The sequence below is a fragment of the Sitodiplosis mosellana genome, unplaced genomic scaffold, assembly GCF_009176505.1.
Source record: "Sitodiplosis mosellana isolate CC-2019 unplaced genomic scaffold, AAFC_SMos_1.0 Smas_scaffold_6166, whole genome shotgun sequence".
In the NCBI taxonomy this organism is placed as follows: Eukaryota; Metazoa; Arthropoda; class Insecta; order Diptera; family Cecidomyiidae; genus Sitodiplosis; species Sitodiplosis mosellana.
The window spans coordinates 3811260-3838880 of record NW_022601407.1 but is presented as its reverse complement, the minus strand read 5'-3'; the positions used below and the strand labels follow the sequence as shown (position 1 = coordinate 3838880).

The 27621-nt window shown below is 36.7% G+C and overlaps 3 protein-coding genes and 1 long non-coding RNA gene across 5 annotated transcripts; 2 read left to right on the top strand and 2 right to left on the bottom strand.

Moving 5' to 3' along the window:
* Positions 1-394: 394 nt before the first annotated feature.
* On the top strand, positions 395-11783 carry LOC129575317 (protein yippee-like). Of its 2 annotated transcripts, none has more exons than XM_055458637.1 (6): positions 395-2300; positions 8632-9427; positions 9902-10071; positions 10191-10234; positions 10392-10500; positions 11029-11783. In XM_055458637.1, exons 3-6 carry the CDS (start codon positions 9970-9972, stop codon positions 11116-11118), a joined length of 345 nt encoding a protein of 114 aa, XP_055314612.1. In that variant the 5' UTR covers positions 395-2300; positions 8632-9427; positions 9902-9969; the 3' UTR covers positions 11119-11783. The 2 variants fall into 2 exon arrangements, with proteins under 2 accessions (XP_055314612.1, XP_055314611.1); XM_055458636.1 differs by lacking the exon at positions 395-2300 and adding an exon at positions 7093-7242.
* Positions 11784-16181: 4398 nt separating this feature from the next.
* On the bottom strand, positions 16182-18245 carry LOC129575315 (uncharacterized). Its single transcript, XM_055458634.1, has 3 exons — positions 17409-18245; positions 16685-17024; positions 16182-16417 (listed from the first exon to the last, which is right to left on the bottom strand). The coding sequence occupies exons 1-3, from the start codon at positions 17485-17487 to the stop codon at positions 16285-16287; spliced, it is 552 nt and encodes a 183-aa protein (XP_055314609.1). The 5' UTR covers positions 17488-18245; the 3' UTR covers positions 16182-16284.
* Positions 18246-20145: 1900 nt separating this feature from the next.
* LOC129575314 (mucin-2) lies at positions 20146-23535 on the bottom strand. Its single transcript, XM_055458633.1, has 2 exons — positions 23148-23535; positions 20146-23054 (listed from the first exon to the last, which is right to left on the bottom strand). Exons 1-2 carry the CDS (start codon positions 23236-23238, stop codon positions 20869-20871), a joined length of 2277 nt encoding a protein of 758 aa, XP_055314608.1. The 5' UTR covers positions 23239-23535; the 3' UTR covers positions 20146-20868.
* Positions 23536-23862: 327 nt separating this feature from the next.
* On the top strand, positions 23863-26501 carry LOC129575316 (uncharacterized). The gene is made up of 2 exons (XR_008688788.1): positions 23863-23999; positions 24065-26501. It is a non-coding gene; the product is annotated as an uncharacterized LOC129575316 (long non-coding RNA).
* Positions 26502-27621: the final 1120 nt, after the last annotated feature.

The following is a 27621-nucleotide window of genomic DNA, read 5'->3' as shown; positions in this document are numbered from 1 at the left end:
CCATTTGTAATTGATGTGAGCGATTGTTTATATTGCGCGCTGGCTTATATATATGGTTTCTCTATTTTTGTATGTTCCGAAGCGTTTGTTGCTCGTTCTCTTCGTTTAATTCTATATGTCGTAGCAGCAGCAGCAAAAAGTTTTGCGCAAAATCGAGTCAATCCACATAAGCACACATGCTCATAATCAATGTTTAAGTGTGTTTCGCTGTTGCACATCGATGTTCGCAGTCACAATCATACACAAGCACGCACACACATGTGCACACGGTCCAATATTTATATCAAAACAATGCAAACGGCAAAATGTGCGTACAGACAGTATAAGGTTTGTTATATGTTGTTGGTTTTTTTTTTCTTCTGTATTTCTCACGATATGTATATATACACAGGGAAAACGTCGCAATACGAAAGCAGATAGCAGCGTAAACATCGCAGTTCATAACAAACGTTCAAGAAATTTAGAAATCTTCGCTCACCATTTCGCAGAAATCGTTCGAAAAGAGAAGAAATTTGACAGAAAAAAAGTCGAAAAAAATACACACAATAGAAGAAGACACGAAACGGTTGTTTATTAGTTTTGTTTGTTTGGCTTTTTTTTCGACGACACGGATAAAGAGCCACCGACAGATTAGCAGAGAGAAATTAACGCAGAAAGGTGTACGAAAAAAATTAAGTGATTGGCACAAATTTGGCGTATAAATTTATTCCGAAAACGTGAAAGAGAGTGCAGGGAATGTACAAATTCTGATTCATTTTTGATTAGCACAACAAAACAATCTCCGAATCGGGTATATGAATTGGCAGTAGAGTGAAAGAATAAAGAGAGGTAAAAAAAAGCATAACAAACCTAACGGGAACACAGAAAACGAAGCTGTTGAATGAAACGCGACGTTTCAACGACGACGACTAAGACCACGACAACAACAAGGAGACAAAGACAGACAGAGAAAACCAGCACACAGCACCCATTCCGAGCGCAGCGGAGCGACGGAGAGAAGAAAATAACAAACAAAGACATACAACACATCAGCACACATAGTTAGAGAGCAGAGCAGAGCACAGCACACATCAATAAATATAATAACAAAGCTGCGTTTTGTTTTCTCACTTCGAAATCTTCACAACGACTTCAGTTGTACTGTTACACAATTTGTAATTGCGTCGCATCGTAAACAACACGAAACAAAAATAAAAAAAACATTTTACCACACGTCAAACTGCCTGCGAGAACGTAATAGAAAAGAAAATACAACCAAATATATAGCAAATAAATTTCTTTTTATTTAAAACGTTATTCGCCACAATAAGACAAAACCAAAATTCTCATCGATTTATCAAAAAAGGAATTCACAGTTTTTGACGAAAACAAAAAACCAATCGAAGAAGAAATAACTCGAGAAATTTTCACACATTCACGAAAGACGAAGTGAAAAAACAAAACAAAATCAGCCACAAAGCGAGAGAGACAATAAAAGAAATAGTCATCAACATTCATTGAGGCCAATGGACTGAGAAAAAGTTTAATGTCGATGTGTGCTATTTTAAAAAGTGTTCGCTTCTCGAAAACTGTATGGAAAATTTCGAATCAATACAATGACCCCTAGTGCATTGTCAAAACATTCAACGCATTGTGATAAACAATAATAATAACATCAACAACAAATAAAATGTTATAAAAAGAGAGAAACACAAATAATAAAATAAAATAATATCCGATCGTGTTCAGTGTGACAAAAAAAAAAAACAAATTAATTCATGCACACTCAATTCTTTCTCGTTTAATCGCAATCCGAGAAGAAGAAAACCCTAAAACACGAATCATCTAAATCGAATTTTAAACGCAGCAAATCTAATAGCATATTCAGCCAAAACGAGATCAAGGTTTGACAAGTACATAATTTGCGTAGACTTCGCTGATTTTCTGGTTTTCGTTTCGATTCGTTGTCGCTGTGTGTTTTGTTTTTCTCTTCATTCCTATGACAGATTCAATCTTGTTCTTTAGTGCGCGCTCAATTCTACGATTTAGTCGAATAAATTGCGTTTTTCCCCCCGTTAGCGATTGATTAAATCGTATCTTTTTTTTCGTCGACGAAAGAAGAAAAAAAAAACGAAATTGTCCAACGCGCGAAAAATCGCGATAAAATCAAGAGTAATTTCCGATGCGCAAATTAATATATAATTAAAAATAAACATCAAGCGATTATAAAGAAACACAAAAATACATTTTTTCCCCTTCTGAAAAAAAAAAAACAGAGGAAAACTTATCGACCCGCCGCCACCAACATATACTAACAACAAGTAAGTACTTAAATGGAATTTCCAAATGAATAATAAATTGTTTGCATTTACAAAATATTCAACATATATATATATATATATATATATATATATATCGAAAGAAAACTCGATTAGATTAGGAGATTTTGAATTTAAAGTTTGGTTTGGCATATTTCATGTTTTCGTTTTTCGCCCAAAAAATAGCGAACAAACCAACGAGAAAGAAAGAAAAAAAAATCGTTGAATGGCTACTTGAATTTGCGTTCTGGCACACAGCCACACACAGCCAAATGTTGCAAAACAAAACAAAAATCATATGTTTTCCCCCGACAATCGATATTTTTCTCTATCTGCGTCTCTCGTTGTGCGCTTTTGTTGCTCTTCAAGCTGCTGTTGATGCTGCAGCTATTGCTGTTGTTGTTGAGATGTAGAGGCACTTCTCGTCGTGCTCCCGATGCCCAGCGAACGAATTGCGCTCCGCTTCTTCGTTCATTGTATTGCGAAGCGCTTTTTCGTCTCTCTCTCTCTCTCTCTCTCTCTCTCTCTCTCTCTCTCTCTCTCTCAATTTATATGTACATCTAACACTGTATGTGCTGTTGCTATTGCCATTGCTCTGTTTTTCTCTTCTTCGTCGTTGTCGTTCTCTGTTTCGCTTGTGCTCAGTCGATTTCAACGTATAGGTCACTTGCTTTTTCATTTATATCTATCGTATCTGTACGAGCACAGCCAATCCAATTTCAATCCAAGCCCCGAATTGTACGCGACCAAGTTCAAAAAACTGGTCGCTTCTGTGAGTCCCACTGCTGCTGCTGCTGCTGCTGTTGCTGTTGTTTTTTCTTCTTTCTCTTTACATCTTTCTTTCTTCATGCGTTTGGGTCAATGAATTCATAGACGAAATGAATAAAAATGTGTGGTTACGATTGATCCCATTATTTTGGGGTTTCATTCAATTCATCGGATGGAAAGGTTTTTTTGTGTTTCACCATAGATGGAACATTTCGTAAACTCTTGCCGTTTGCTTTGCATTTTATGTGTGTGTGTGTGTGAATGGCTACGGATTTCATTTGTTTTCCACTCTGCATATTTCTTTCTTTCTCGAAACAAAACGAAAGGCAAAAGCTCACATTTCAAATGCGACGCCATTCGCAACACACACACAAACACATACCACAAAATTGTTGTGTTTACATCGTCAGACAATTTCAATTTACATTTTATTATCGTTATATTGTTGTTATTAATAATAATAAGTATTTTTATTGCTCCGTTTCATTTTCGTCAATTAAGTGTGGACCCATGGTTACTCTTGCATAATTTTTCATGTTCTTCTCCACGCTTTCTCTCCATACCATTACCTTCGCCGTCATCGTTGCCGTCGCTTTTTGTTTTGTCGAAGACACTCTTAGTGCACCAACCGTTATATTCCATTGAATTGGCGGTTTGTTTTTCTGCTTGCTTATTTCTTCGCGAAAGGCTCTTGAACTGTGGGAGAGCATGGATACAATCAACAAATTCTTCGTTGCTGATGGCAGAGTTGTTGGTTGCCGTGTTTCTTCGTCGATTCTTGTCATAGTCGTCGTCGAGGTTAAAATGCTTAGAACGATGACCGACATTCCGGCGCACCACATCGAGCAGACAGCGAGTATTTGTTTTAGATAAACATATGATGCAATTCGGGTAATTGGTCTCCATGTGAACGCAAATCTGTAACACCACCACCACCACCATCAAGTGGTGTGAGAACGACGTTTTTTTTCTTTCGTCTTCTTTTTGCTCATTCTGGCGCTCGCACTTGAATAACCTTTCCATCCACCGTCGTCGTCGTCGTCTAAATGGATTAAAACGCAAACATTTTCCATGGTCGGTTTGGTTTCTTTGTTCGTAATTTAACGCAAATGTGCGAAAAGGAGACGCATCAGATCGCACAGTTGCGTTTGGCACCCAAAGACGCAATTCGTTTTCAACGACAAACAAAGTGTCGATTGGAAGAGATAGAAATAGAATGAGGCATGAGGCAGTGATGAGTGAGGCAGTGTGAGAAAGGATGAGAGGGAATGAGGGAGTTGAAGAAAGAGAGAAAACGGAGAAAAGAGTGAAAATGATAGAAGACCTGGGATAGAGAAAGAGAGAAAGAGAGAAAGAGGGAGAGAGTGCTAGTAGATTGTGAGAAAAATACGGGGAGCGTTGTTTGTTTCGATAGCGCGCGCTTTATTTCGATTTGGTAACGCTAATGTCATTGTCTGGCACCGTGTGTTCAAACGTTCGAACTGAACCCAAAGTGCATTATGTGTATATAGTTTCAGGTGAGCGACACAATTTATTGCTCCCGATGACGAAGAAAACGAAAGAGAACACAAGTAGAAAAAAAAAGCAACAACACACGAGAAGGAACGATAACAACAACACGGGCCCTGTTCGAATATGGAAAAAACGGAGAGCGCGGACGCGCGCATACACAAAAACGAACATGAGCGTGCGTGCGCGCGCCTGTTCGTCCAACCGAACTCGTTTGTCCGCAAAACATACGAAATTGCTCTCATTGACCCCCTCTTTAAGAGCCATTACCCACTATGTAGCTATCAACTTTACCAAACTCCAAATGAAATCGGCTCGATTCAAATGAATGTATTGTACATGTATGTGGTTAAATGTGTGTGTGCGGACGGCTGATTTTTGATATGGCAAATCATGTATAAGCTCTATTCAACACATGCAATCGATTGTTGTTGGCGTTGGAAACGTTGCGCGCCGTTTCTCTGGCAATTGAAGCTTTTAGCTCAGCTGTATCTTTGCTGCTTTTTACTGCTTCTTCATCGTCGTCGTCAACGAGCTCTCATTCTCCACAAACGCACTCATCGATTTGTTCTCTCTCTCTCTCTCGTTGGATTTGCTCGTTCTTTCACTCACAGACACACTAACTGGAAACAAAGAACAAACGCGCGCATATATGGACGGTTGCGTTATCAGTTTTCTCAGTTTTCTTTGATGGCGAAAATTCACCGCGGAAAAAACAGAACATTTTCAACAGAATTGAAAGTGTACGAGAAAGAGAGAGAGAGAGAGAGAGAGAGAGAGAGAGAGAGAGAAAATGCATGAAAAACTCCGGAGCGCAACTTGGCATATTTTATTCAAACCATAATAAATTTTTGAGACAGTTCGCGCTTTTTACCATGTTACGGCCATTTGAAGAATACGAAAAAACTTTAATAAATCAATGAGTTAACTCGTTTGTGCCTAGCGTTGCCATATATAACACAAAATGGTAGGTTATCAGTTGTGTGAAAAATGCACATATAATCGATTGTAAACACGTTTTGTGTTCGTTAAGGATGTGTCTTACTTCCATCAAATTTTCACTTCGATCTGTGCATCATCTGATGTGGATTTTATAGCACCTCCCAAGTTAGAGAAAATAAAAAAAGTGCAAAAAATGGCCATTTGTAAAAAATTCCATTTTGGCCAAAAACAACTTATGCCTATATTTACCACATTTTTCATTTTTTTGAAAATTTCTTTTTGCAGTCGTCTAGTGTTTTTGAGTGTGTTGGCATACATAATTTCAAAATTTGGAACAAAAAAATTTGTCATTGTTTTTTGCCACTAAATCGGATTCAAATTTTTTGCTACCGAGGCCGCTCCTGGCCAAACTAGGCGTCAGACAAAAAAATGGTCGTACATTTTTTTGTTCCGAGGACCATGTAGAATATAAATATTAGTACTAAAATGAAAATAGAAACAAAAATTGTAACCGGCCACAAACGGGTTAATATTAGAAATACATTACATCACATGCATCGCATTTTAAATTGTGCAGTCTCAGCTGAGTGTAATGCAAGTCAGAGTACAGCGATAGCAATAACAAAGGAAATCTGCTGAATGTTTATATGCAAAGCCCCGCTTGCTTGCTTGTTTGCTCGCTTGCTGCAATGTCGGCTCTCTCTCTCTCTCTCTGCTGTGGATTTTCTGTTTTGATTCTGATTGGAAAAAGCTTTTTATGCCGTCGTGTGCATTGTTCCGAGCAATTAGACCGGGGCAATAGCAACACGGTTTATTTGACAGGTATGGAGAGAATTCTGTATCTTGATTGTGGTTTGAAGTGAATTGGTGTTTTTTTTATTCTGTTTTTGTTGTTGTTGCTGTTTATTTATTTCTACATCTCTTGCGTTTTTTTTCCTCGTAGAAAAAGCGGTCGAGACAAGCACAAAAATGACTGATCTGGCCAATAGAGAACAAAATGTATAAATAGATGTGTGGCTATTTGAAATATACATATATATATAAATATATTGTTGATATACACGTACATATCGAGTAAATGAAAAACGAAGATGGAAATAAAAATGCACAGGCAAAGCGAAATACAAACAATAATAAAGCAAGCCATGTCTCTCCCGCTCACAGGCCACACAGACTCAAACACTCACACAACACAATACAATACAAAACACAAAGCACAGTATAACGCAACGCAACGCGCGCGCGATATCTCTCGCTCTTTTTCATTGCATTTGGATACAGGCGCGCACGTGTGTTGATTTTTTATACATATGAGAGAGATTATACAAAAGTGAGCAACTCTGAAAATTGAACAACGACGAAGTAATGAAAAAAAAAGAATATATATCATCAAACAAGCGAGCCAGCAAGCAAGCAAGCAAGCGAACGGACTCGGCTCCGTCACTCTGGGCTGGTGTGTGTGTGTGTGGGTATGTAAAACTCAGTCATACTGCGACCGTCTGTTTGAATATATACACTCAGTTTTGTGTGTTATTCTTTTTATTATATATAATTTTTTTCTCGTTAATTCGCTCTTGCTGTCGCTCTTTCACTCGTCGTCGTCGTTGTTTCAGCTTCGAGCTTGTTTATAATGCTAAAATTCAAAGTAAATCAAAAGCGCACAAAGGATTTCAGTTGTATTTTAGCATTAGTACGGTTGAAAGGGTTCTCTAACGCAACACATAAGGTAAACTTAAGTGAACACAGAATAAAAAGAAAAAACAAAAATCAAAATAAAACCCAACAAGAAGATACGAAAGACAGAAGAAGTACAGAAAAAAAATCGCCTTCAATTGGCTTTGTTTTGGTTTGGTTCGGTATCGTGTCGCTGATGGTGTATGTTTTTTTTTCGTTCTTTTCTCTGATTTGGTCTTAGTGTACAATAAATTCGCTTGGACGTTCTTTCTGTTCGTTGTCGTCGTCGTCGACTTGAAATTCTATCGTGCGTCGTTCGGTGTCTTTGTGCCATTGTTTCTCTCGATGCATTTTTTTCTTTCAAACATTCGCCATCATATTTTCTTTTATCGATATACAAAATTCGATGCGTTCAAGCATTTTGCCGAAACGTAGCAGCAGTTGCAAAATTATTTGTGTGATTTCAATCAAAATTTGTTCAATTGAATCTGCCGAACGCATTTAAAAGCCGCAAACTGGATTTGTGTGTGTGTTTTTTTTCTTTGAATTAGTATTGGAATTCAAATTCATCTCTTGCAAGAGAATAACAAAAGGTTGCATTAAGCAAAAGCAAAAAAAAGAGACACAGTTGCATTGTTTTGGTGTTACAGTTTTGAAAACTGTTGATTGCATTCAGATAATTATTCAAACGGGTAGCAAAGCAAAAAGGGCAATTGAAACGAAAGAAGAAAAAAAACGAGCGACAGGAGTCGAAAAACGAAATAGGAATAGAAAACAGCGGTCGACAGGCGTTATATTTGTTACAAGCCACACACTCTATCCAAAGATAGAAAGCATGTTTTTATCGTCTCGCCTGAAGCCATCAAAAACATATGTTAGCAACGAGAGAGACACAGAATTCACCGTTCCACAGTGCATACTAATTTTCAATTAAAAATGTAAATGTCATGTGTGTGGTGGCAACGCACCAATCCCGTGTTCATACGGTGTGAGAGAACAAGGGATATATACAGAAAGTCGGACAGTGCGATAAAGAAGGAGAAGAGAAAAAAACACATCGAACAGCAGCCGTATTTAGCTGAAATTGTGCTGATACACCGCACTGAACTGAATATAAATGCCAATTTTGAGTGAATCAAGCACCAAAGTGTGGCGATTGATTGTGACGCATTTTCCGAATTCAACGCTGTAAAATGTATAAAAAAGAAGAACACCAAAAACGTTGATTGAAACGCAGTCAATCGATTCAATCAAAATCGATTCGCTTTACGGTCGATGCATGACTTTGAAAATTGCAATGCGCTCAATCGTTGGATTGATAATTTTTTGTTGTGTTCCGTTGTCGGTTTTGTTTTATGGAATAAATGAATGACATGAAGACCACTTGAAACAAACGCACAATATTCTCTCATCTAATGCAATTTTACATTTTTATTTACAGAATACAAGGCTGTGAAAGAGATAAAGCCTTTCAACAAAATCTATACTACATCAAATCGAATCGAAATCATCTCAACGTTTAAAAAAACAGTTATCAACAAAAACACAAATTGAATAAATAATAATAACCAATTTTTATTTATTGAAATCACACAATCGCTAGCTCACTTTCTCTTACTCAGAAAGACAGAGACGCTTTAATTAATTATAATCAAGAAGGGGCAAAACGTGCGCGAAATAAAAAAGAATCGTAATTAAAGCAAACAAAAAAACAAAAAACAAAACAAAATTCAACACACGACCGAACTAATTTATCTCAATGGAAGTCATTTACGAAATATTTTCGCAATCTCAACCGTTCGCATCCGTTATATTTGTAAATAGAATATCAAATTGAACAGCAAACAGCAACAAAAACAAACATAAACTCTCGCCTAGAAAATAACAGCAATTAACACACCGAACTCGCTCAAGACTAAATAGCAACAGCAACAAGAAACAATTTTTAAAATAACTTACAAACGGTCGCCGCCCTCTTCATACACGTCAAATTAAAAGAAGTTCAATACGAATTAAAAAAAAAAAAGTTTTAAAGAAGAAATCAACATAACAACACAAAAAGTCAACAGAAGATTCGATTTATCCTCTCAAAAAAAAAAAAACGAATTATCTCTTAAACACGCTACCGTGCGCCGATTAACAGAAGACAATTACACATCAATCAGGATCACATTAACGGACGGTGATTCTGTGCGATTCATACGACAAATAAAACGAATTACTCTGAATTGAATTAGGTGAGTGCAAGCAAAAGTTTTGTCATTTTTTTTTCTCTTTCTTTCTGTCATTCGATTTCAGTTGCTGGGGCGAGAGATTTTGAAGAAGAAACAAATTAATCCAACAATTTCAATTATTTACACACATTTCCCATGTATCCGGTTCAAATTGGTTTGACGTTAGAAACTAGACTCCCTTATATTGTGGAGTGTGCTATTTGAATGGATAAGGTTGTGTATGTGCTTTCCTTTCTCTTCCCCTTTCTTTTTGTTCGCCCCAGTACACGAATACTTTCCGTACCGTTTGTTGATTTTATTTCATATGCTTTGACTAACTACTGTTTGGGTGAAATTTAATATTCACCACCGTCATAGACATCTATTTAGACATATACGATGAACGAACTTTTTTAAACCACATAATTTCTTTATCAGTCTTCGTACGTATGTTTGATATCATTTTATTTTATTCGATTGATTTGAAAATATTTTCAGTTCAAGTCGATAGAGACACATATTGAAGTTCAGACGCTGACGGGGAACAACGAAACAGTTCCAACAAAATGGTTAAAACATTTCAAGCGTATTTACCGCCATCAAATCGAACATATTCTTGCGTTCACTGCCGGGCACACTTAGCTAGTCACGATGAGCTAATATCGAAGGTAACCGAAATGCACGAAACGAGTGCAGTTTGATTATTGCATTTTTTTTGTTTTCGTTTGTGGTTTTTTGTGTGTGTGTGTATGTGAATGGGGAAAGCTAATAGATTGTTTTGTTGCAGTCGTTTCAAGGTAGCCAAGGAAGAGCCTATCTGTTCAATTCTGTGTAAGTAGTTTCTTTTTACTTTTTGAATTTATGACTCACAAATGAAGTCGGTCCTTTTGCAATTGCATTCTTTTCACTACCGACACTAATTCAAGTATTTTTTGGGTACTCTGTTTTTTTTTTGTTCTCCAAATTTCGTGCTTACGAAAAACAACAGAGTCAATGTGTCTTGTGGTCAAGCCGAAGAACGCCTATTACTAACTGGCTTACATGCGGTAGCCGATATCTACTGTGAATGCTGTAAAACACCGCTTGGCTGGAAATACGTAAGTCAAATGAAATTTCAACGGTTTTTCTACTGAACACTCTTTTGGCTCGTTTCTTTACATATTTTTGTAATTTTTCCGTTGTCGCACCCGTTTTCCCTGCATTTTTCGAATGTCGCGGGTTTTTTTATGCTTTTTCCGACGTTCCATTTAACTCGGTACTTTTTTCAATTTCATTCAATGGTTTTCTTTTTTACAGTATCATTCAAATTTTCGCAATTCGTCTGCCGGCTTTTCTCGCGTTTGTTTAACGAAGTTTTCAAATAATTTATTGCTTTTTATTGATTCGGATAGAAGAAAAAAACTGACGAGTTTATTCATTACGGTTCATTCGATTTTAAAATAGAACTCTTTACGATGACTCTTTTTGAATAATACGTTTATAAATAATTAATGATTTGTTGTATTGATTTTTGGTATTATTGACCGTTTGCTATCAATATTTAATCAGAATATGCATTACTAATTGATCGATTGCTAATTTTAGTGCAATATTTATAATTGTAATGTTTTTTTTTCTTGTTGTAGGAGCACGCATTCGAATCCAGTCAAAAGTATAAAGAAGGAAAATACATCATCGAGTTAGCCCACATGATCAAAGAAAATGGCTGGGATTGATCCATTCATTGAATTTGACCTAAAACAACCCATAACCACACACACACACACACATACATTATATACAAGAATTCAGCTTCACGTTAAGCTTCATCTCTAATTTTATAAGTCCTGATGATGATGATTTTTTTTTAAATTTTAAGATGGATTAATTATATTATATATTGACATTTAGTTAAATCTAATTTTTTTTTTAATTTTTGATCAATAATCAGTTTTTTTGATTGTTTTATTCAAAAACAACATTTTTACAACTAGAAACAGAAGTGGAAGAAAAAGAAGGGAAAAATGGTTTATGATAAAATGAAATAACAGAATGCTATTATAGAAAGTTTCGTCTATCCAAGAGTAGTCATAAACATTAAGTGTGCAGGCGTATTAGGCGAGAAACAGAGACATAAATGGCATAGTTCATATTTAATGGAATAAAAGAAGAAACAAAAACAAAAACAAAAACAAAAATCACTCATGAAAATGAGTAGAGAGAAAAGAAAACAGAAAAATCGAGTAAAAAAAAATGACCGTATTTTTTGGTGTCCGTGCTTTGAAAACAAAAACAATTGTCATTTAATCAAATGTTTACAAGTATAAGAATTTGTGAATTGATGTGTATTCAACTTTCTCACAATTTTCCGGATGGATTCGATAACCAAAAAAAAAACCAACAGAAAGAAAAAAACAAAGTATTTTTATAACAGCGGCGCTTTTTAACAAGAAATACCAAACAAACAAAAATAATGAAAACAGAAAAAAACTAAACTGAAACAAATCCAGAGGCCACAAGCTATTTTTGATGACATAAATTATCCATTGTGATGTGAAATTGATTTACACGAAATAAAAAGAAACAAATTAAAATAACAAATAAAAAAGATAATCGAGACGATTCTCACCGGGAAATGACGAGAAGGTGGAAAATGCATGATTCGTTGTGAATGTGAATGGGAACGGAAATTGTGATTAATTTGAAAAAGTTTAATTTTTCATCGAATAGAAAGAAAAAAAAAAGAAACTAGGAAACAGAAAAAAAAAATATACTATAGAAAAAAAAACTAAACTAAATAAATTAAAAAAAAAAATCGAATAATAATATCGCCAGCGACTGTAACATTTGGCTAAGTAAACGAAAAAATAATTACACATAGATTCATTTTGAAACAAGAAGAGAAAAATGAAATTCAAAAAGAAAAAAAAACTATTCCAAATACGCTCTAAAATCATCATACACAGCCGAATGCATGTCATTCACACACACGAGCCACACTCGACGGCAACAATAAAAACAATCTTTTTCGCAGAATCCCAATAAATATATATACACATACAGTCATGGAAATTTAATTAGGACCGGCATTGAAATTTCAGTTATTTCCCATTAATTCTGTTATTTTACAAAAAAATATTCATGAAATGATGTTTATGAGAATATTTGAAGTTTTTATAAATGGACTAGACTATCAATTTCATTATTTTCGGTAATGGATATCATTTATTGATGAAATTGCCCAAAAACTGCGGGAAAAATAATTAAGACCTTCCATACAAAAAATGACAAATTTTTTCGAAAAATCGGAAAATTTATCATTTGTTTGACAAAATTCACTCCACCGATGGTCGTATTTAATTGAAATACATTTTTTCCACATTACCATTTAATGGATTTCGAATTTCTTAACAAATTCGAAAAGTTACGGACCAAACTAAACTTTATAGCATTTTTTGTATGAAAAATCGTGGAAGAATCATAGTTTGGTCTGTAACTTTTCGAATTTGTTAAGAAATTTGAAATCTATGAAATAGTAATGTGGAAAAAATGTATTTCAATTAAATACGACCATCGGTGGAGTGAATTTTGTCAAACAAATGATAAATTTTCCGATTTTTCGAAAAAATTTGTCATTTTTTGTATGGAAGGTCTTAATTATTTTTCCCGCAGTTTTTGGGCAATTTCATCAATAAATGATATGTATTACCGAAAATAATGAAATTGATAGTCTAGTCCATTTATAAAAACTTCAAATATTCTCATAAACATCATTTCATGAATATTTTTTTGTAAAATAACAGAATTAATGGGAAAAAATTGAAATTTCAATGCCGGTCCTAATTAAATTTCCATGACTGTATATATATATATATTTAGAGACGAAAATGAAAAAAAAATGGAAAAATTTAACCGTATATATCTTCGAAAATGAATTTCTCCCCAACCAAGTTCACAACCTTTTTTTATAGTATATTTAACTGTCGATATTGTGAAACTAATCGAAGATAGGGACGAACAATTTTGAATTTAAACTGAGCAAAACAGAATAATAAAAAAAACACACACACAACAGCAACAAAGTTAAACAACCGGTGATTGTGAAACGTTCGATTCGAATAAAAAAAAATATTGGTTTCTCTTTTTTTTTTTAATAGAGACGAAAAAAAAGAAGATTTTATTTACAAATTTGCTGTGCGATATTATTTTTTGTTGTTGCATGGAATGAGAAGAGTGAAAAAAAAACGCAGAACAAGCTTATTTATTTATATATCTTTAGATTGGTAGCCGTTGTAAAACACAAATTAACTATTTTTTTTTGTTTTTATTTCTTTTTTTTTGTCATATCTTTAAAACAAACAAACAAAAAAACACAAAAAACATGGGAATTTTATACATTTTTCTATATTTAATCGAGTATCTCTTCTTTCGAAATAAAACAAAAAAAAATTACACAACAGATTTTATAAAATGTTTAGTTCCTCTTTCAATCTATATATGGAAAGCAACCGAATGAAGGCAAACGGACATAAAAAAAAACCAATCGGAAAATGAACATTTTTGTTTCTGGGTTATACACGTCATGGAAAAAAAAAACTGAAATCCGAACAAAAATAGAAGAAGCTTTAAAAATTGTACGACGTTCCGTGTTTTATTCACTTGTGTATGTATCTCTATTATTTTCTGTTATCCCAGTTGCATGCAGGCAAACGTCAAAAGCGAATGAATAACAAGCATGAGCTGAAAAAAGAGACGATTTAACTTGACAAAGTTGGCATAATTTTGACACATTTTGAGGACGATGTATGTAAAACTGAGTTAGTGAGTCAACCGAGTATCATCGTCTGTGAGTACACTCCAAAGCTTGTATATCTTTTCGGACGGAAAACCGTTCAAGAGAGGGAAAGAGAGGAAGAAAAAGAGGTAAACAAAAGCGTTGATAGGAAAGAACGTGAGGCACAACACAGCAAGAATAATCAAGAGAGCGAGAGAGAAATCGAGAGGGGTCGATAGAGGAGAGCAGTTCATGCATAAAATGTGCTGTCTTATGAAGAAATGTAATTTTTATTAGCCGTCAACGAATTTGACTGGTTCATTGTTTAGTGAGAACAGTGTTCCGTCCTGATCAGTCTGACCGACTAACCAATCGACCGATTCACAATGAATTTTCGAGTGCCTGCTGTAATTGAATTGTGTGGCTCTTTAAATGCATCGCGTGTTGAAATTTTAGATCTTTATACTTCTCTCTGTTGTGTATTTCGGTTCACCCACAGCCAAACGGTTTGTTTGTTTATTTTGCATTGAATGCAATCCGACAGCTAAGCGAACGAATGCAGTCGACGGAGTGTGCGATGTGCATATATGCTTTTCATGCTGCAGCAGCGGTAGTTGCAGCGGCGGTGGCAACAGCAACGACTACCATAATAACGTAAGTATTATTGCGTAATGCACTTAATTTATTCATATATTTATGCTAGACGTACAATAATTAAAACGCGAAGAAAATCTCAGTAAAGCTACCTTTTGCAGCATGACACCAATTTGTTGCAATAATACTACAGTGCTGGTGCTGTTGCTTGGTTTCCCACATTCGCCGTCGCATTTTGAATAAAATACCAAAACATAGCAAACGAATCGAAAAGCATAATTCATCTTAAGTTATGGCGCTTTAATGCCTTAACATGCGTAATTTATTTCATTTTTAATATTTACAATTATTTTTTTCGTTTTTTTTTTCAGCTAAGTTATGATGAATTATGCATTTTTCGCATGATTTCTTGTAGCGATTCATCGTCATCAACATGGTCGTTATTTGGTGCACAGACACGCGCTCTTCGCTCACTATTAAAAATGTTAACCATTTGTATCATGCAACATCAACCCTTGACGACTAGTACCTATGTGTGTTTGTGTGACGCTTTTTCTTCTTCGTCTTCTTCACTCTGATTTCGTATGAAAATTATTTCGTTTTCGAATCAAATTTAACATAATAATTGCATTTCACATTTCATGCACAAATCCGAATAGACAGCACTCGAACGGGGAAAAAAACATTGCATTTTCCTTTGTTTTTGGTTACTGTTGCTGTTGCTGTTGTTTTTGTTGCTTTCTTGCAAAATTGGGTCATTTTTATTCTCAACGGCGTCGTGTGTAAACAAAAGCTGCCAATCTGCTGTTCTGTCTACTTTTTTCGTCTATTATTCCCAGTGTGTGTGTGTGTGTGTGTGTGTGTTGTTGTTGTTAGGCGCCAACGCCATGCATGTCACTTGCTTTTGAAGCCAAAAATCCATCGAACGAAATGACGACATATAACGCATTCAAATGACTTAAATCAGAGCGAAAATGATATGCAGTTAGATAAAACATTTGCATGAATGAAATTGGCGCTGTTAAGTAATCGTAGAAATTATATAAAAAAACAAACAACGAAACAGCTGAAAACAAAACTGTTCAAATGCGGCGTCAAAAGCGGAAATGAAATGCAATACATTTCCTATTCAATGAAAACACTCAAAACATTCTTACCCTTTGATTTTGGGTTGCAACCAAATCAATATTATCATCAATCTTTATTTGAAAAAAAAGGGAAGCAAAACTCAAATTTATACCAAAACAAAGTGTGTGTGAAAGAGAGAGAGAGAGAGAGAGAGAGAGAGAGAATTAACACAAAATAAAATGCTGGCTGTTTTTTTCTTCGTTTTAAAACGACTTTGATTCAAGATCGCTGAAGTACTCTCAAAAATGCAAATGCAGTCTTGAAATTTAGGCCAGAGCACAAGATTGTTGAAATAATTCGGAGCTTAGTGAAAATCAACATAATTACAACGAGATTTATTACAAATAATCACACAAACACTAACACACGCAGCGTGGCGTCCAGTTTTTTCTCTTCTATTCATTGCTTAAAGTTTTCTAAGTCGGGCCGAGTCAGTTGGTAAGCTTTCCGCGTCTGGATTCGAAGTTGTGGTCGGCGGGAAAGGAAAAGCCCTGGATGGCTTGGGATATTGGTAACCATCAAAGTCCTCGATGTCATCGCTGTAAAAATGGGGCGGGAAAATAGTTGTAGATTTAGTACGCTATTGGGAAATGATTAAATTAATCAAATAATTCGATTGGCTCCTCTTCCTCTTGAAAATGTCCCTTGTCGAAATATTTTCAAACTCGATCAATTTCAAAAACTTCACCACATACTCAGACAGGTTAATTTGTTTTCCGAAATATTCAAACAAAAAGTGTTTGATAGCAGGGAGAAGAGGAAATCGGAAATGGTTGGTAGAAAATCGAATTTCATGAGATAATTACTTCTTCGGTGGCACGGTGTTTGTGTGAATATTTGTGCTTTCCGGAATTTGTGGGGTGCCTAGTTCGAATGGGGTCTTGGGCTTAGGATAATAGTATGCTTGACGTTCATCGGATTCATCGGATTCGGGTAAATTGTTGTCGGTTGCACTGATGGCATTGTCACGTGCTGGATTTCGGCCGCTTGGCTTTTGCGAATTCCGTTTACCCACTTCACTACCATCGGGCTTATTGAGGAATTCTTTTGTCAGTATGCTAAAGCTATTTGAGTTCTCGGGTGACGTGGACGATGTCGTCGACGGAAATGTTTTTATACCATCTATACTCGAAACATCAGCATGAACTGAATGCCATCAAATCACAAATGAAAAAAAAGAACAGAAAAATCATCAATTGATCGCTGGAAATTTTATCGGCGTTTCTTATGAAAAAAGAAAAAAAAACATTGCAATTTTTGAATGAAAATCCGTTTTTTTTCTTGCATTTTCGAAAAAAAAAAACCGAAGGTTTTGTTTGAACAAAAATTGGCTTCTTTCGTATAAATTTGCAGTTTTTTTTGTTTTTCATTTTTTCCACATTTTGTGCATTGGAAAATTTTCATTATTCTTCTCTTTGTAATGAAAACGTAGCATTTTCGACTTTTCCCTGGAAATGTTGTATTTTTTCCATTCGATGAAAAAAAAAAATGCATTTTCTACACAACACAAACGGACATTTCTACACTTACCGTCAACAAATAAGACGTTGCACACCACAAATAAAACAATAGCACAGTGGTTCATTGTGATTTGAAGTTTTGGATCCATTGTTATGATTACCAGGCTGATATCGAACTGAAACTGGTCTTAAATTATGATTCTAACACTTTTGATAGTTGTATGTTTATTTCAATTGCATTTGTCGTTTTTAATTTGTTTGTTTGTTTTCTTTTTGTTTTGTGTGATAAACTGATCACTCGATTACGATTTGATCATAATAGAATGTGGCTGTGTGTGTGTGTGTGTACGCGCACCTAAAACAATAGATTGACTCGCGAAAACAGTAAGAAAACTAACGAACGAAAGCAAACGGAAAAACAGAAACGCACTGCAAAGCTACCTGCACTACCAGCGTCAAGAGTAAATGTATGTTGATTGAATTGAAGTAAAATTATGTTGAATTGCGCTAACGATGTGATCGTTTTATATACGAAAAATGTGTTCAAGCTCCCCACAATTGTACCGTATGAAGTACTGCGTAAGATGTAGTAAATTGATTTTTTTTTTCTTCTGTAATTTATTTCCATCTCTTGACTTATTTATTTTGCATTCAGTTCTCTCTCTTTCGGGTGTACAACACAACATACTTATTATTATTGGCTCGGTTTAACTGTTGCGCGTGCGCGCGTAGTTCTGCTATTTTTCATATAAAACACTCGAAATATGGGTATTTGGTTTGGTAAACAAATGAATGAAGGCAAAAAAAAAAACAACAGCAACAGCAACGAGCGGGTGCGCAATGAAGAGCGCTGAAGCGCACACGCTCGTTCATTGCTCATCTTCGCCACATTAATTGATACTAGAAATTAGATTTTGCAAACGTCTGAAGATGGTGTCAATGATGATGATGACGATGATGATGCACTTAAACCAAACAACAACAACAACAGCAGCACAATTGACATGTACTTATGTTTTCGAGCAGAAAAATGTTATTGCTCGGCTGCTTCTTACTCTGTAATGCCACACAGTTTGAACAAACACGACCAGAGCGAGATCGAGCGCCGCATGTAACATCAGGGACGTTAAAAATTGTTCACGAGAAGAGGAAAAAAATGAACAACAAGATGAAGAAGCCAGGCATCAGACACAGAAAAAAATGCACCAATCCACCGCGATGGAAGTGGCTAGACAGAGACAACAATGTTGTGTTTGCGATTCATTCGGTCGATATAGAAAATCCTCATTCAGAAAACGCAAAGAATTAAATCGTTAATGTGTGTATTGCACCACATGTTGTTGTGTGCCGCTCTTTTTTTGCTGCAGCAGCAACCGCTGCTGTTGTGACGGCTATTGTGGCTCTCTGTTTGTCCAATCAGAGTGTTCAGACCGTTGTGTGTTTTTGCGGTGAGTTTAGCGGCGTTTAGCACGTACCCGAGATAGTGGTCAAATATGAGTAATAAATTAACATAGTTCATCAATAGTTGATTCAATTAAAGAAAATGAACAACGACAGCAGCAGTAATAGAAGCAAAAAAAAACGGTTTTCTGAATGGCACAATAATAGCAAGCATAATGAAAATCGCCACACCAATTCAACCTTGTTATTACCGTTGCCGTCGTCGTCGCCGCCGCCGTAGTCGTCGTAGTCGTCGTCGCCTTAGTCGTCGCAATTGTTGCCGTAGTGCACAAACCCTCCAAATGTGTGGTGATTGCAATCAAAATGACCCAAATAAAACACACAGCACTGAAATACGATGAGCTCTCTTCGCTTTGTACATATAAAGATATTTATATATTCTTGAACGAAAAGAGGAGAGCGAAAGAAAAAAAATGGGTGACATAAATTTTGAGAGCAGTCGCTTTGAGAGTATCATCAACCACTGGAAAATTGCAAGTAAGCTCTCGATTGAGAAATGGGTGCGCGCGAGCGCGCGTGTGTGTGTGTGTGTGAGTGTGGTGCACTTTGACAAGACACTTTGTTGACACGATGACTGCGATGCGATGATTTGCATCATTTCATACGGTAACGAATGGCAACAACAGCACGAACAAAAAGTGCTATTCGCGGTAATGTGCGTGATGCTATTCAGGCGAATACAAACAGCATAAATAATCACCTTTTTTGGGTCAGTTTCGTGAATTAATAACGGCTGTTTTATGAATCGTTGTTACCTTTTTTGTTTGTCTCTTCTCTCTCTCCCTGTCCCTCCCTCTCTCCCTCTCACTGGCAGTGTCCGTTTTTCTACATTTTGCAGAGACATTAATCAGAACGTTTTTCAAAGAATTAGACAAGCGCACCGTGGAGAAGCACAAAAAAAAACTTCGCAATTACAAAAACAACTTTGCCTCGCACCCAGCACGAAAATCTATATGTTAATGAGCCGAGATGATCCAAAATCTATCTCGCATGTTAATCAATGGTTCAATGCGTCAAATGGGTTTGTCAAGAGCACAGCCAAAGTTCATCATCAATTCACACTCATTGGCCGATATATTTCTGAATAAACAAACCGACACAGATGTTTTCACAGTTTTTGTTTTCGACACAATCTCTTGCAATCCATCTCTATGCGAAACAATAATAACGATAATTCGATCGAAAAGGTTCAGAGGCCATGGTGCTTCAGATCCATCTATATGCTCTACAAAAATCACACTTCATTTGAAATTGAAATAAAAGATCGACAACAATAACAAGACAAACAAATATTCGGCAAGAAAGCAGCACACACACACACACACAAAAATAAATACAACACAAAATTTAGCTTAACGAGTATTATTTATTTCGTTCAGTTGTTGGCTAATATTAGATAATCACATCAAAAATATATAAATCTCTCACATTACACATGCACACACACACATACATACACTCTCTATTGCCTCTGTATATCCCATTCCATGAACCGAAAAAAAAGCTTCGGTTTTCAAATTGTAACACGTTAATTTACGATGTGACGGTTTTTAATTCATATGCAAATTGTTATCTCTTCAACAGCTTTTTTCCACCTTTTTATTGGTTGTCTGAAATAATACACATCGAAATGCGATGAGGAAAAAAAACGCGCTATTCAAAATTCTCTGCTATTGACATTTGAATCTACTGGTGTATGGCATGAACACACAACATAGCTTTGCATGATTTACACGAGCTCTTTTGAGCAAACGAACGAGGAAAAAAAATGGAATATTTAAAACTGGCGGCAAACGTGACCCGACAACATGGGATGGATATGGCAATGCGTGCGTCAAATATGTCTAAATCTCTGCGATTTTGTTTTCCGTCATTTGGTCGTCATTCCATCATCCATTCTAATCAATTATGCGTATGTGTTACTAATTCTGATCGGAGTGTGCGCTTTTTTTCTTCATTTCTTTTTCTCCAAATTCCTATGTTACTTATTTTTTTGTCCCATTTTTTCTCGTTTCATTAGTTCTGCTGTTGATATTTGTAAAAAAATTATGACCCAATTATGAATCTGATTAGTTTTGTTGATTGTCATATGGCGTTAAAATACCAGGTGGTGCGCCAAAACTGCCAGTATATTTGGTATTTATATTTGATTGACTTTGTTGCTGTTGTGGTCGCTGTTGTTGAGCACCACCCTGAACATTGGCTTGAATCACGAATGCTTTGGCTGGTTTTTTGTAATCAAATGGCGAGTCGGCAAGTGAAGACTGTGCAGCATTTGGAGCCGGTCTTCTTGTTGTCGTCGCCGTCGCCGTCGCCGTCGCCGTCGTTGAAGGAGCTGCAGCGGCTGAGCCTGAAAATGGAGCAGTAAATGGATTCAAATCCAATTGTGGCAAGAATTCACTTGGCTTTGACTCCTTAGTTGGTTTATCCGTGCTTGGTTTTGTATTCACAGTGGTAACGGGTGGAAGTAAATCATCGCTGGGCAAACTGATTGCTGGTGATTTATGCACGGTCACACTGGATGTTGCCATGTCCACAGGTGGTAACAATTCTTGATTGAGCTTGTTAACGACGGGCGAAGGTTGATTTTGTCGCGTTACAAATGCATTCGTTGTTGGTGGCAATGTCGGTGGGAATGTTGTGACTCGTACTGGAGCTCTCGTTGTTGTCGTCGTTGGTGCTTGGGTTAGTGGTAATGTTGTTAAAGTTTTTGCGGTTGTTTGAGTTTTTGTGGTTTGAAATGCGGCTGGAAATTTGGTTGATTCACCATCACGGAATGGTGGCAACACATTGACTTCAGGAACTTGAATCACAAGACCACTTGGAGCATTTGGCAGTCGATTTATGACCGGTTGCTTTGTCGTTGTCGTTTGAGTCACGCCAATTTTATTATTATTGAAACCATTGAACGTGGTGCTTTGTGTGACTGGGCTTGAGCTTTTCTGGGCGAATTTATTGAAGGTGGTCGTGAAGGGACTGAATGTTGTTGTTGGCGGGAATGTGTTGAACTGTGTGGATTTTGGTGCATTTGTCGGCTGGAACGTGTTAAATTGGGTCGGCTGTGGCCCAGATGTTGGTTTGGATGTATTGAACTGTGTAGATTTTTTCGCAGCCGTCGGTTGGAATGTGTTGAATTGCGTTGATTTTGGTCCATGCGTGAATTGATCTCTAGGAGCCAAAGTCGTAGTGATCGGCAATCGATCTCGAACTCCGCCGCCAATGACTTTCTGGCCAATCGGTTGAGTGGTGGTATCAAATAGAAAATTGGTCGTCGTCGCCACTTGAACTGGAGTCGTATGTGAAAGGAATGGATTGGTCACCGATGGTTCAAATGGTTTTGGATTTTGTTTTGGGATTTGTGCAAATGGTGTTGTTTGTTGAAGCCAAGCATTATTCGTGAAATTGGTCGATGCTGTTGAAATAGTAGTTGGCTTTTCGAATGATTTCAATTTGCTGGACGGAATTGCTCTAGTAAATTGTGTGGTTGTGAATGGATTACGGAATTGATTACGGAATTCAGGCGGAAGTGCTTGTGAATCGATCGAGCCATCGGCCTTGATAGCGTACCCCGGTTTCTGATTGCCGAGAACTTCATCTCTGGCACTATCAAATCCAAATGCAGGCACTGTGGTGACCTTTTCAAAATTACTTATGAAAGCGGTTGTGCTTTTAAGCGTGGTCGTTGATGTTTGAACGGGTGTCGTTACTTTTGTGCCGAATTGGATCGGTGCTTGTGCAATAGTTGCTATCTGTGTGAATACACTTCGTTTTGGTTGATTGGTCGTGGTGCCTCGTGCATTTGCATTGAAATTTGATCGCGGTGTAACTGGCGATGCGCCAAAGCGTTGTTGCGTAACCGGTGACAGTGTTGTTGTTTCTGCATCGAACGAGTTCAAGGCCGTTGTTGGGATTCCTCTGAATACAGCCCAACCACTTGGTTGTGTCACCGCTCCATTTGCTTGTTCAATGGGTGGCTGTAAAAGTTCGGATGGTGTCGTCAATTTTGGTGATGGCACGGTCGGTATCTTTTCTAAAATGCCACTGGCATAGCTTGGTATAACAAACGGAATCGTTGTTTCGAAATTCGGTTTTGTCGTTTCAAAATTTGCTTGCGTAGTAACACTGTTCTTGCTATTGAATGTAAACCCAGTGGTTGTGATCAATGGTTTTTGGTGATTTTTTTCATTTTGCTCGAAATTCGTTTGGACAAATGCACCACTGTTAATCGATCGGCCGGTGGGAGTGCCTATTGCTCCTTCAATCACATTTTGAAAATAAATTGGTATTTTTTTAGTTTCGATCGTTTTTTTTTTTTGAAAAATAGTCATAAAAACACCAAAAATATTACCTGCTAATAAAGGATTTTGTGCCAAACAGTGGCCCATAAACAGGCCCACAATAATTGGAAGCACAATAGATAATCGGAAATATTCACCCATTTTTCAAAAGTTTCAACCGTTTTTCGCCGATATTTCAAGTGTCCTTTTAGAAAAATCGTTGCTATGAAACGACTCAATATATTAACATTGACGTCACTCCCCCCGAGAAAAAAAAGTTAACGTTCTCTACAAGATGCGTTCTTGATTTGATCTGATTTTCTGTGTAGCGCTGTGTTTTAAGATTCCAATTTGATTGTGGTGTGTTTGTTGTTTTTGTTGCTGTTGTTGTTAATGTTCCTTTTTTGATTGGATTTGAAGTGCGGCGCGCCAACAGTGGGCAATTAGCAACTTTATCTATCTGAATATCATCGAATACTGGATGGTATCGGTTTTTATCTTAACGCTCGTTGATATTTCTGCGACTGAGATCTCGCAGTCGTCACACATTTATTTATGTTTTTGTTGCTGTTGTTCGTTGTTGTATACTGGTTTTGTTTCTTTTTTTCGTGAGTAATTCGAATGCAAAATCCAATACCCAAAACCGAGAGTGCGATCAATAAAATATTTATTAGTTGGTGTGACTGCTGTGGCTACGGCTGCTTCATCCCTACTCATTGTGTGTTGGGAGAGCTAGAGAGCCATACAAATGATTCAATGTGTGTCCAAAGAAAACTGATCATCAAATCACGTGACATAACAGCCAGGCGGGTGCGCAGCGTGTTCGTTCGCGTACACAGCCTGTATTCTGGTGGCACAGAAAGAAATATTTACATGTTTCAGCTCATTGAATCCATTGGTCGATTCGTGCGTATTTTACCTAGGTAAGTGTACACTGTACATACAAATTATCCGATGTATAAACACCGATTTAATGAACTTTTTCAAGGGTTGGCAATGGCAAGAGAGAACATATAGCAACAACAACAACATCAGCATCAGCAGAAACGACGACGACGACGGCAGTGGCGTCAGAGGCGGCAACAGCAGCAGCCTCAGTGATCAAGGCAAAGAAATTACAAGTAATGACACAAAAATAGCGCGAGAGAATAAGTAAAGAGATTCGCCGATTTCAACAATTGCGTCGTTTACTTATTGAAAATTGGCGCCTTTTTTTATATAGGTGCGGAGAGTGAGATCAAGTCACCAGAGTCAATATGTGTGTTGATCGATCGATTTAAATGGACGTTTTTTTTTAAATGGCAGACAGTGGCCTTTATTACGGCCACATTCAGAATAATTGCTTGACGCGCGAATATGATCGCCTCCTCTCGGCGACGAGTGATTTATGAGCTAGTGAATTATGAATATCCGCATGCAGTGTGCCAGCAATTTCCGTTTGTAAAATCAACAAAACGACAAGCGAGATAGGGAGACGAATATGAAGAAGTGGATAGAAGAAAAAAAATGACGACACTCGACACATGGAATATTTATGGCATAAAATTGATTCTAAACACGCTCACGAATTCCGTTGGATGTTGCATAAATTATTGAGCAGAAAAAATGTTTTTGATGCAACTGCTAAATACAGAAACCGGTGCAAGATCTTCTCTCGCCGCCACTAAAAAAAAACGAACGCTGAGAGAACGATGCAAAAAAACCACTGCTATTGCTGTTGCTGCTGCTGCTGCTGCTGCCGCCGGAGGTGGCACGAAACCAGAAGTGAACAAAAAAAACGTGCTTCATTAATCCATTGAATTTATGCGACAAGTGACGTGTGTTTGATTGCTCATCATCATCTCATCATGATGGCAACAATGTCTGGCAACCGTCGATCGATTATTATTAACATGTTTATTCTTTTGCTTTGCGTTGCTCTGTGTATTTTTCATTTTGCGTGACGATCGATCGTTGTTAGGTTAGTTGGCCAAACTTGCACATTCATTACTTTCATTCGGATGCTTTCATGGTTTGTCCACATTTTGTGTGCTAACGTGCTGTGCTATCTTCTGATATGCTATGCGAAAAATCATTCCCAATGGGTTTTTTTCTTGTTCACTTAAAAAGGTGACAGAGGTCGATGCGTAATCGTTATTGAGCATTGAAAACGCAAAACAAAAAACCAGCCGCTCATATAAAAACTCCTCAACTAATCTCACCTACTTATTCTTTATATGAGGTTAACATACAGATACATCTCCTTCTCTTTCTGTCTCTCTCTCTCTCTCACTCACCGTGCCAGCCTCAATATTCTCGTGTGCTTTTTATCGCAATTTTCGATCATCACCGGGGTTTTCCAATATTTAAATATTTAAATATTTAAAAGCACATCATTGCCGTTGTCACTGTCATTGTTCACGCCAACGAAAAAAAAATCAACAATACGACATAATATTATTCTTGTGAAATTTGATATTGCTCGCTATTAGCTTGATGTTGATTGACCACAAAAATGGTGCGTAATAAAAATGTTTTGTTTGCAAGAGATAAAGTAACAGACAAACGAGCGTTCAAATACATTCGCACGCACCAAAAATACAAGAAGAAAGAAATCAAAAAAGCTGATATACGAAAGAAGAAGAAGAAAAAGAAGGATGAGGAAAAAAATGGCAAATCGGCGTCGTACATTACACATATATATGTTCACATCTATTATCGCTAGCCATACAATTGTGTTTAGTTGACGCTTCTTTCTTTTGGCTATAAACCATCATCGCCTAGCTGTTTTGTGATTAAGCGACAGCAACGACGACAACAACGAAGGCGAACAACCGTATGCGATCACAGCGTTTGCTGTCCAAAAAACTTGTGTATATACACAATTTACCACAAATACAAGCTTGATCGACCCGTTTCGTCGATGTTTACCGATTAGTCTCATGCATATCTTCTTCTCTGTGCGTGACTTTTGTGGTATTGTGTCGATGATTTGCACAGCAAAACCTGCCCACATTGGCCCAATAGTCAAAAACAAATGGCTCCCATACACATATAGAATATTTGGCATGCGTATCTTTTCAATTCCGTTCAAAACATTTTTCGTCCAAATCGGAGAAGCACTTGGCACGCTCGTTGGGTTTTTTTTTCTCTGTATAATTGTTGTTTTGATTGTGCTGGTTTGACTGTGGATTTTTCCGGTCTTTTGTGTTTTTTACATTTTTGATACTTTGTCATTTCATTATAAATATCTTTAGAAGAATTATTCTTACTCAGTTGCTGTCATTCCGCATTGTCGTCTGACATACCCACATATAAACGACGAACATACGAAACGAATTATTTTTTTTCTTCGTTCAAATCGATATTCCTGTACACATCGAAATTATTGTGGAAATATAAACGCATTATTTTAAATTGGTTAAACAAAAAATAAAAAATAAAAATAACAATGAAGTACTTATCGGTTATTGCTGTTTTCTGTTTCATTGCCATCGTTGCCGCGGGTAAGAAGTTCATAAAGTCTCTTTATTTTTTTTTTTTTTGGTTTGGTTTGGTTGTAATTTAGCCGAAGGGCTTTTAACAAGTGTCATCCATTGCATTCTCCGTAAAAAAAAAACCGAATCGTTCCTTGAACTTGATTTTTTCATCTCCAGAATGAAATCCAACGTTTGTTTTTCAGTGTAATCAAATTTAGAAGAATCGCATTTTTTGTGTTGATTTTCACAACTAATTTCGAATTGGACAAGAAAACAATTATTTGTTTTTTGTTTGAACGAAAGAGGAGAAAAAATGGCTCATACGGCATTTTGTGAAATGTTTTAAATTAAAACGTTCAGCGACTTCTCCGAATTCGTTACGGTAAATTTGAATAGATAGACTGGTTCTTATATGCCCAGTTTGATTAGCATAGCAATATGATTAACCTTCACCATATCTCTTGATATTATTTTTTTGTATTGACTTCTTAAATTTTTTTTTCTTCGGTGTATTGGATTGTGTTACAATTCTAGAATGATTCTATGTTGTTGTTTTGTTTTTGCCCATTGTGAATGATAAGGTGAGGGTTAATCGATTAGAAAAAAACCTTGGGCACATTACGTAAATTGATATTGGCCCGAAAATGTCGATCGAAACATCCAATTCGGAACATTTCAACATTTTCGCAAACCACATGCCGTCGCCGCTGCCACCGCCAACGATACCGTCTGAGAAATACTGAAATAATAATGGAAATTGACATGAAATTCGTTTTTTTTCGGTGTGTTTGAATGCAAAATTATTATAATGATGATCTGGGCATACATTATAGTGTCGGACGCGCGTCGTACATTTTTTGATTATTTCTATATATATATATATTTCCCCATCTGGTTGTTATTGTCAATAACCAGTCAGACCGCATCAGTCCAACTTATCGCACTCACTCTATTATCATCATCGGGCAGTAGCGTCGTCAAATTCTGCTGCTTTTTCGGTTCATTAAAAGTCAAACCTTAAGGTCCATACACAGTTCCGCGTGAAATGAAAAAATTTCTCCGGTGAAATTTTCACCAGTGATCTTTG

What these genes read in the sequence shown, in the direction of transcription:
- LOC129575314 (XM_055458633.1), bottom strand. Translation starts at nt 23,238, where the DNA reads ATGGGTGAATATTTCCGATTATCTATTGTGCTTCCAATTATTGTGGGC. An exon ending in ACAAAATCCTTTATTAGCAG is followed by an intron (nt 23,055 to 23,147) that starts GTAATATTTTTG and finishes ATGTGATTGAAG; the next exon opens with GAGCAATAGGCACTCCCACC.
- LOC129575315 (XM_055458634.1), bottom strand. Translation starts at nt 17,487, where the DNA reads ATGGATCCAAAACTTCAAATCACAATGAACCACTGTGCTATTGTTTTA. An exon ending in CAACGTCTTATTTGTTGACG is followed by an intron (nt 17,025 to 17,408) that starts GTAAGTGTAGAA and finishes GATGGCATTCAG; the next exon opens with TTCATGCTGATGTTTCGAGT. An exon ending in AACACCGTGCCACCGAAGAA is followed by an intron (nt 16,418 to 16,684) that starts GTAATTATCTCA and finishes CCATTTTTACAG; the next exon opens with CGATGACATCGAGGACTTTG.
- LOC129575317 (XM_055458637.1), top strand. Translation starts at nt 9,970, where the DNA reads ATGGTTAAAACATTTCAAGCGTATTTACCGCCATCAAATCGAACATAT. An exon ending in ACGATGAGCTAATATCGAAG is followed by an intron (nt 10,072 to 10,190) that starts GTAACCGAAATG and finishes GTTTTGTTGCAG; the next exon opens with TCGTTTCAAGGTAGCCAAGG. An exon ending in GCCTATCTGTTCAATTCTGT is followed by an intron (nt 10,235 to 10,391) that starts GTAAGTAGTTTC and finishes GAAAAACAACAG; the next exon opens with AGTCAATGTGTCTTGTGGTC.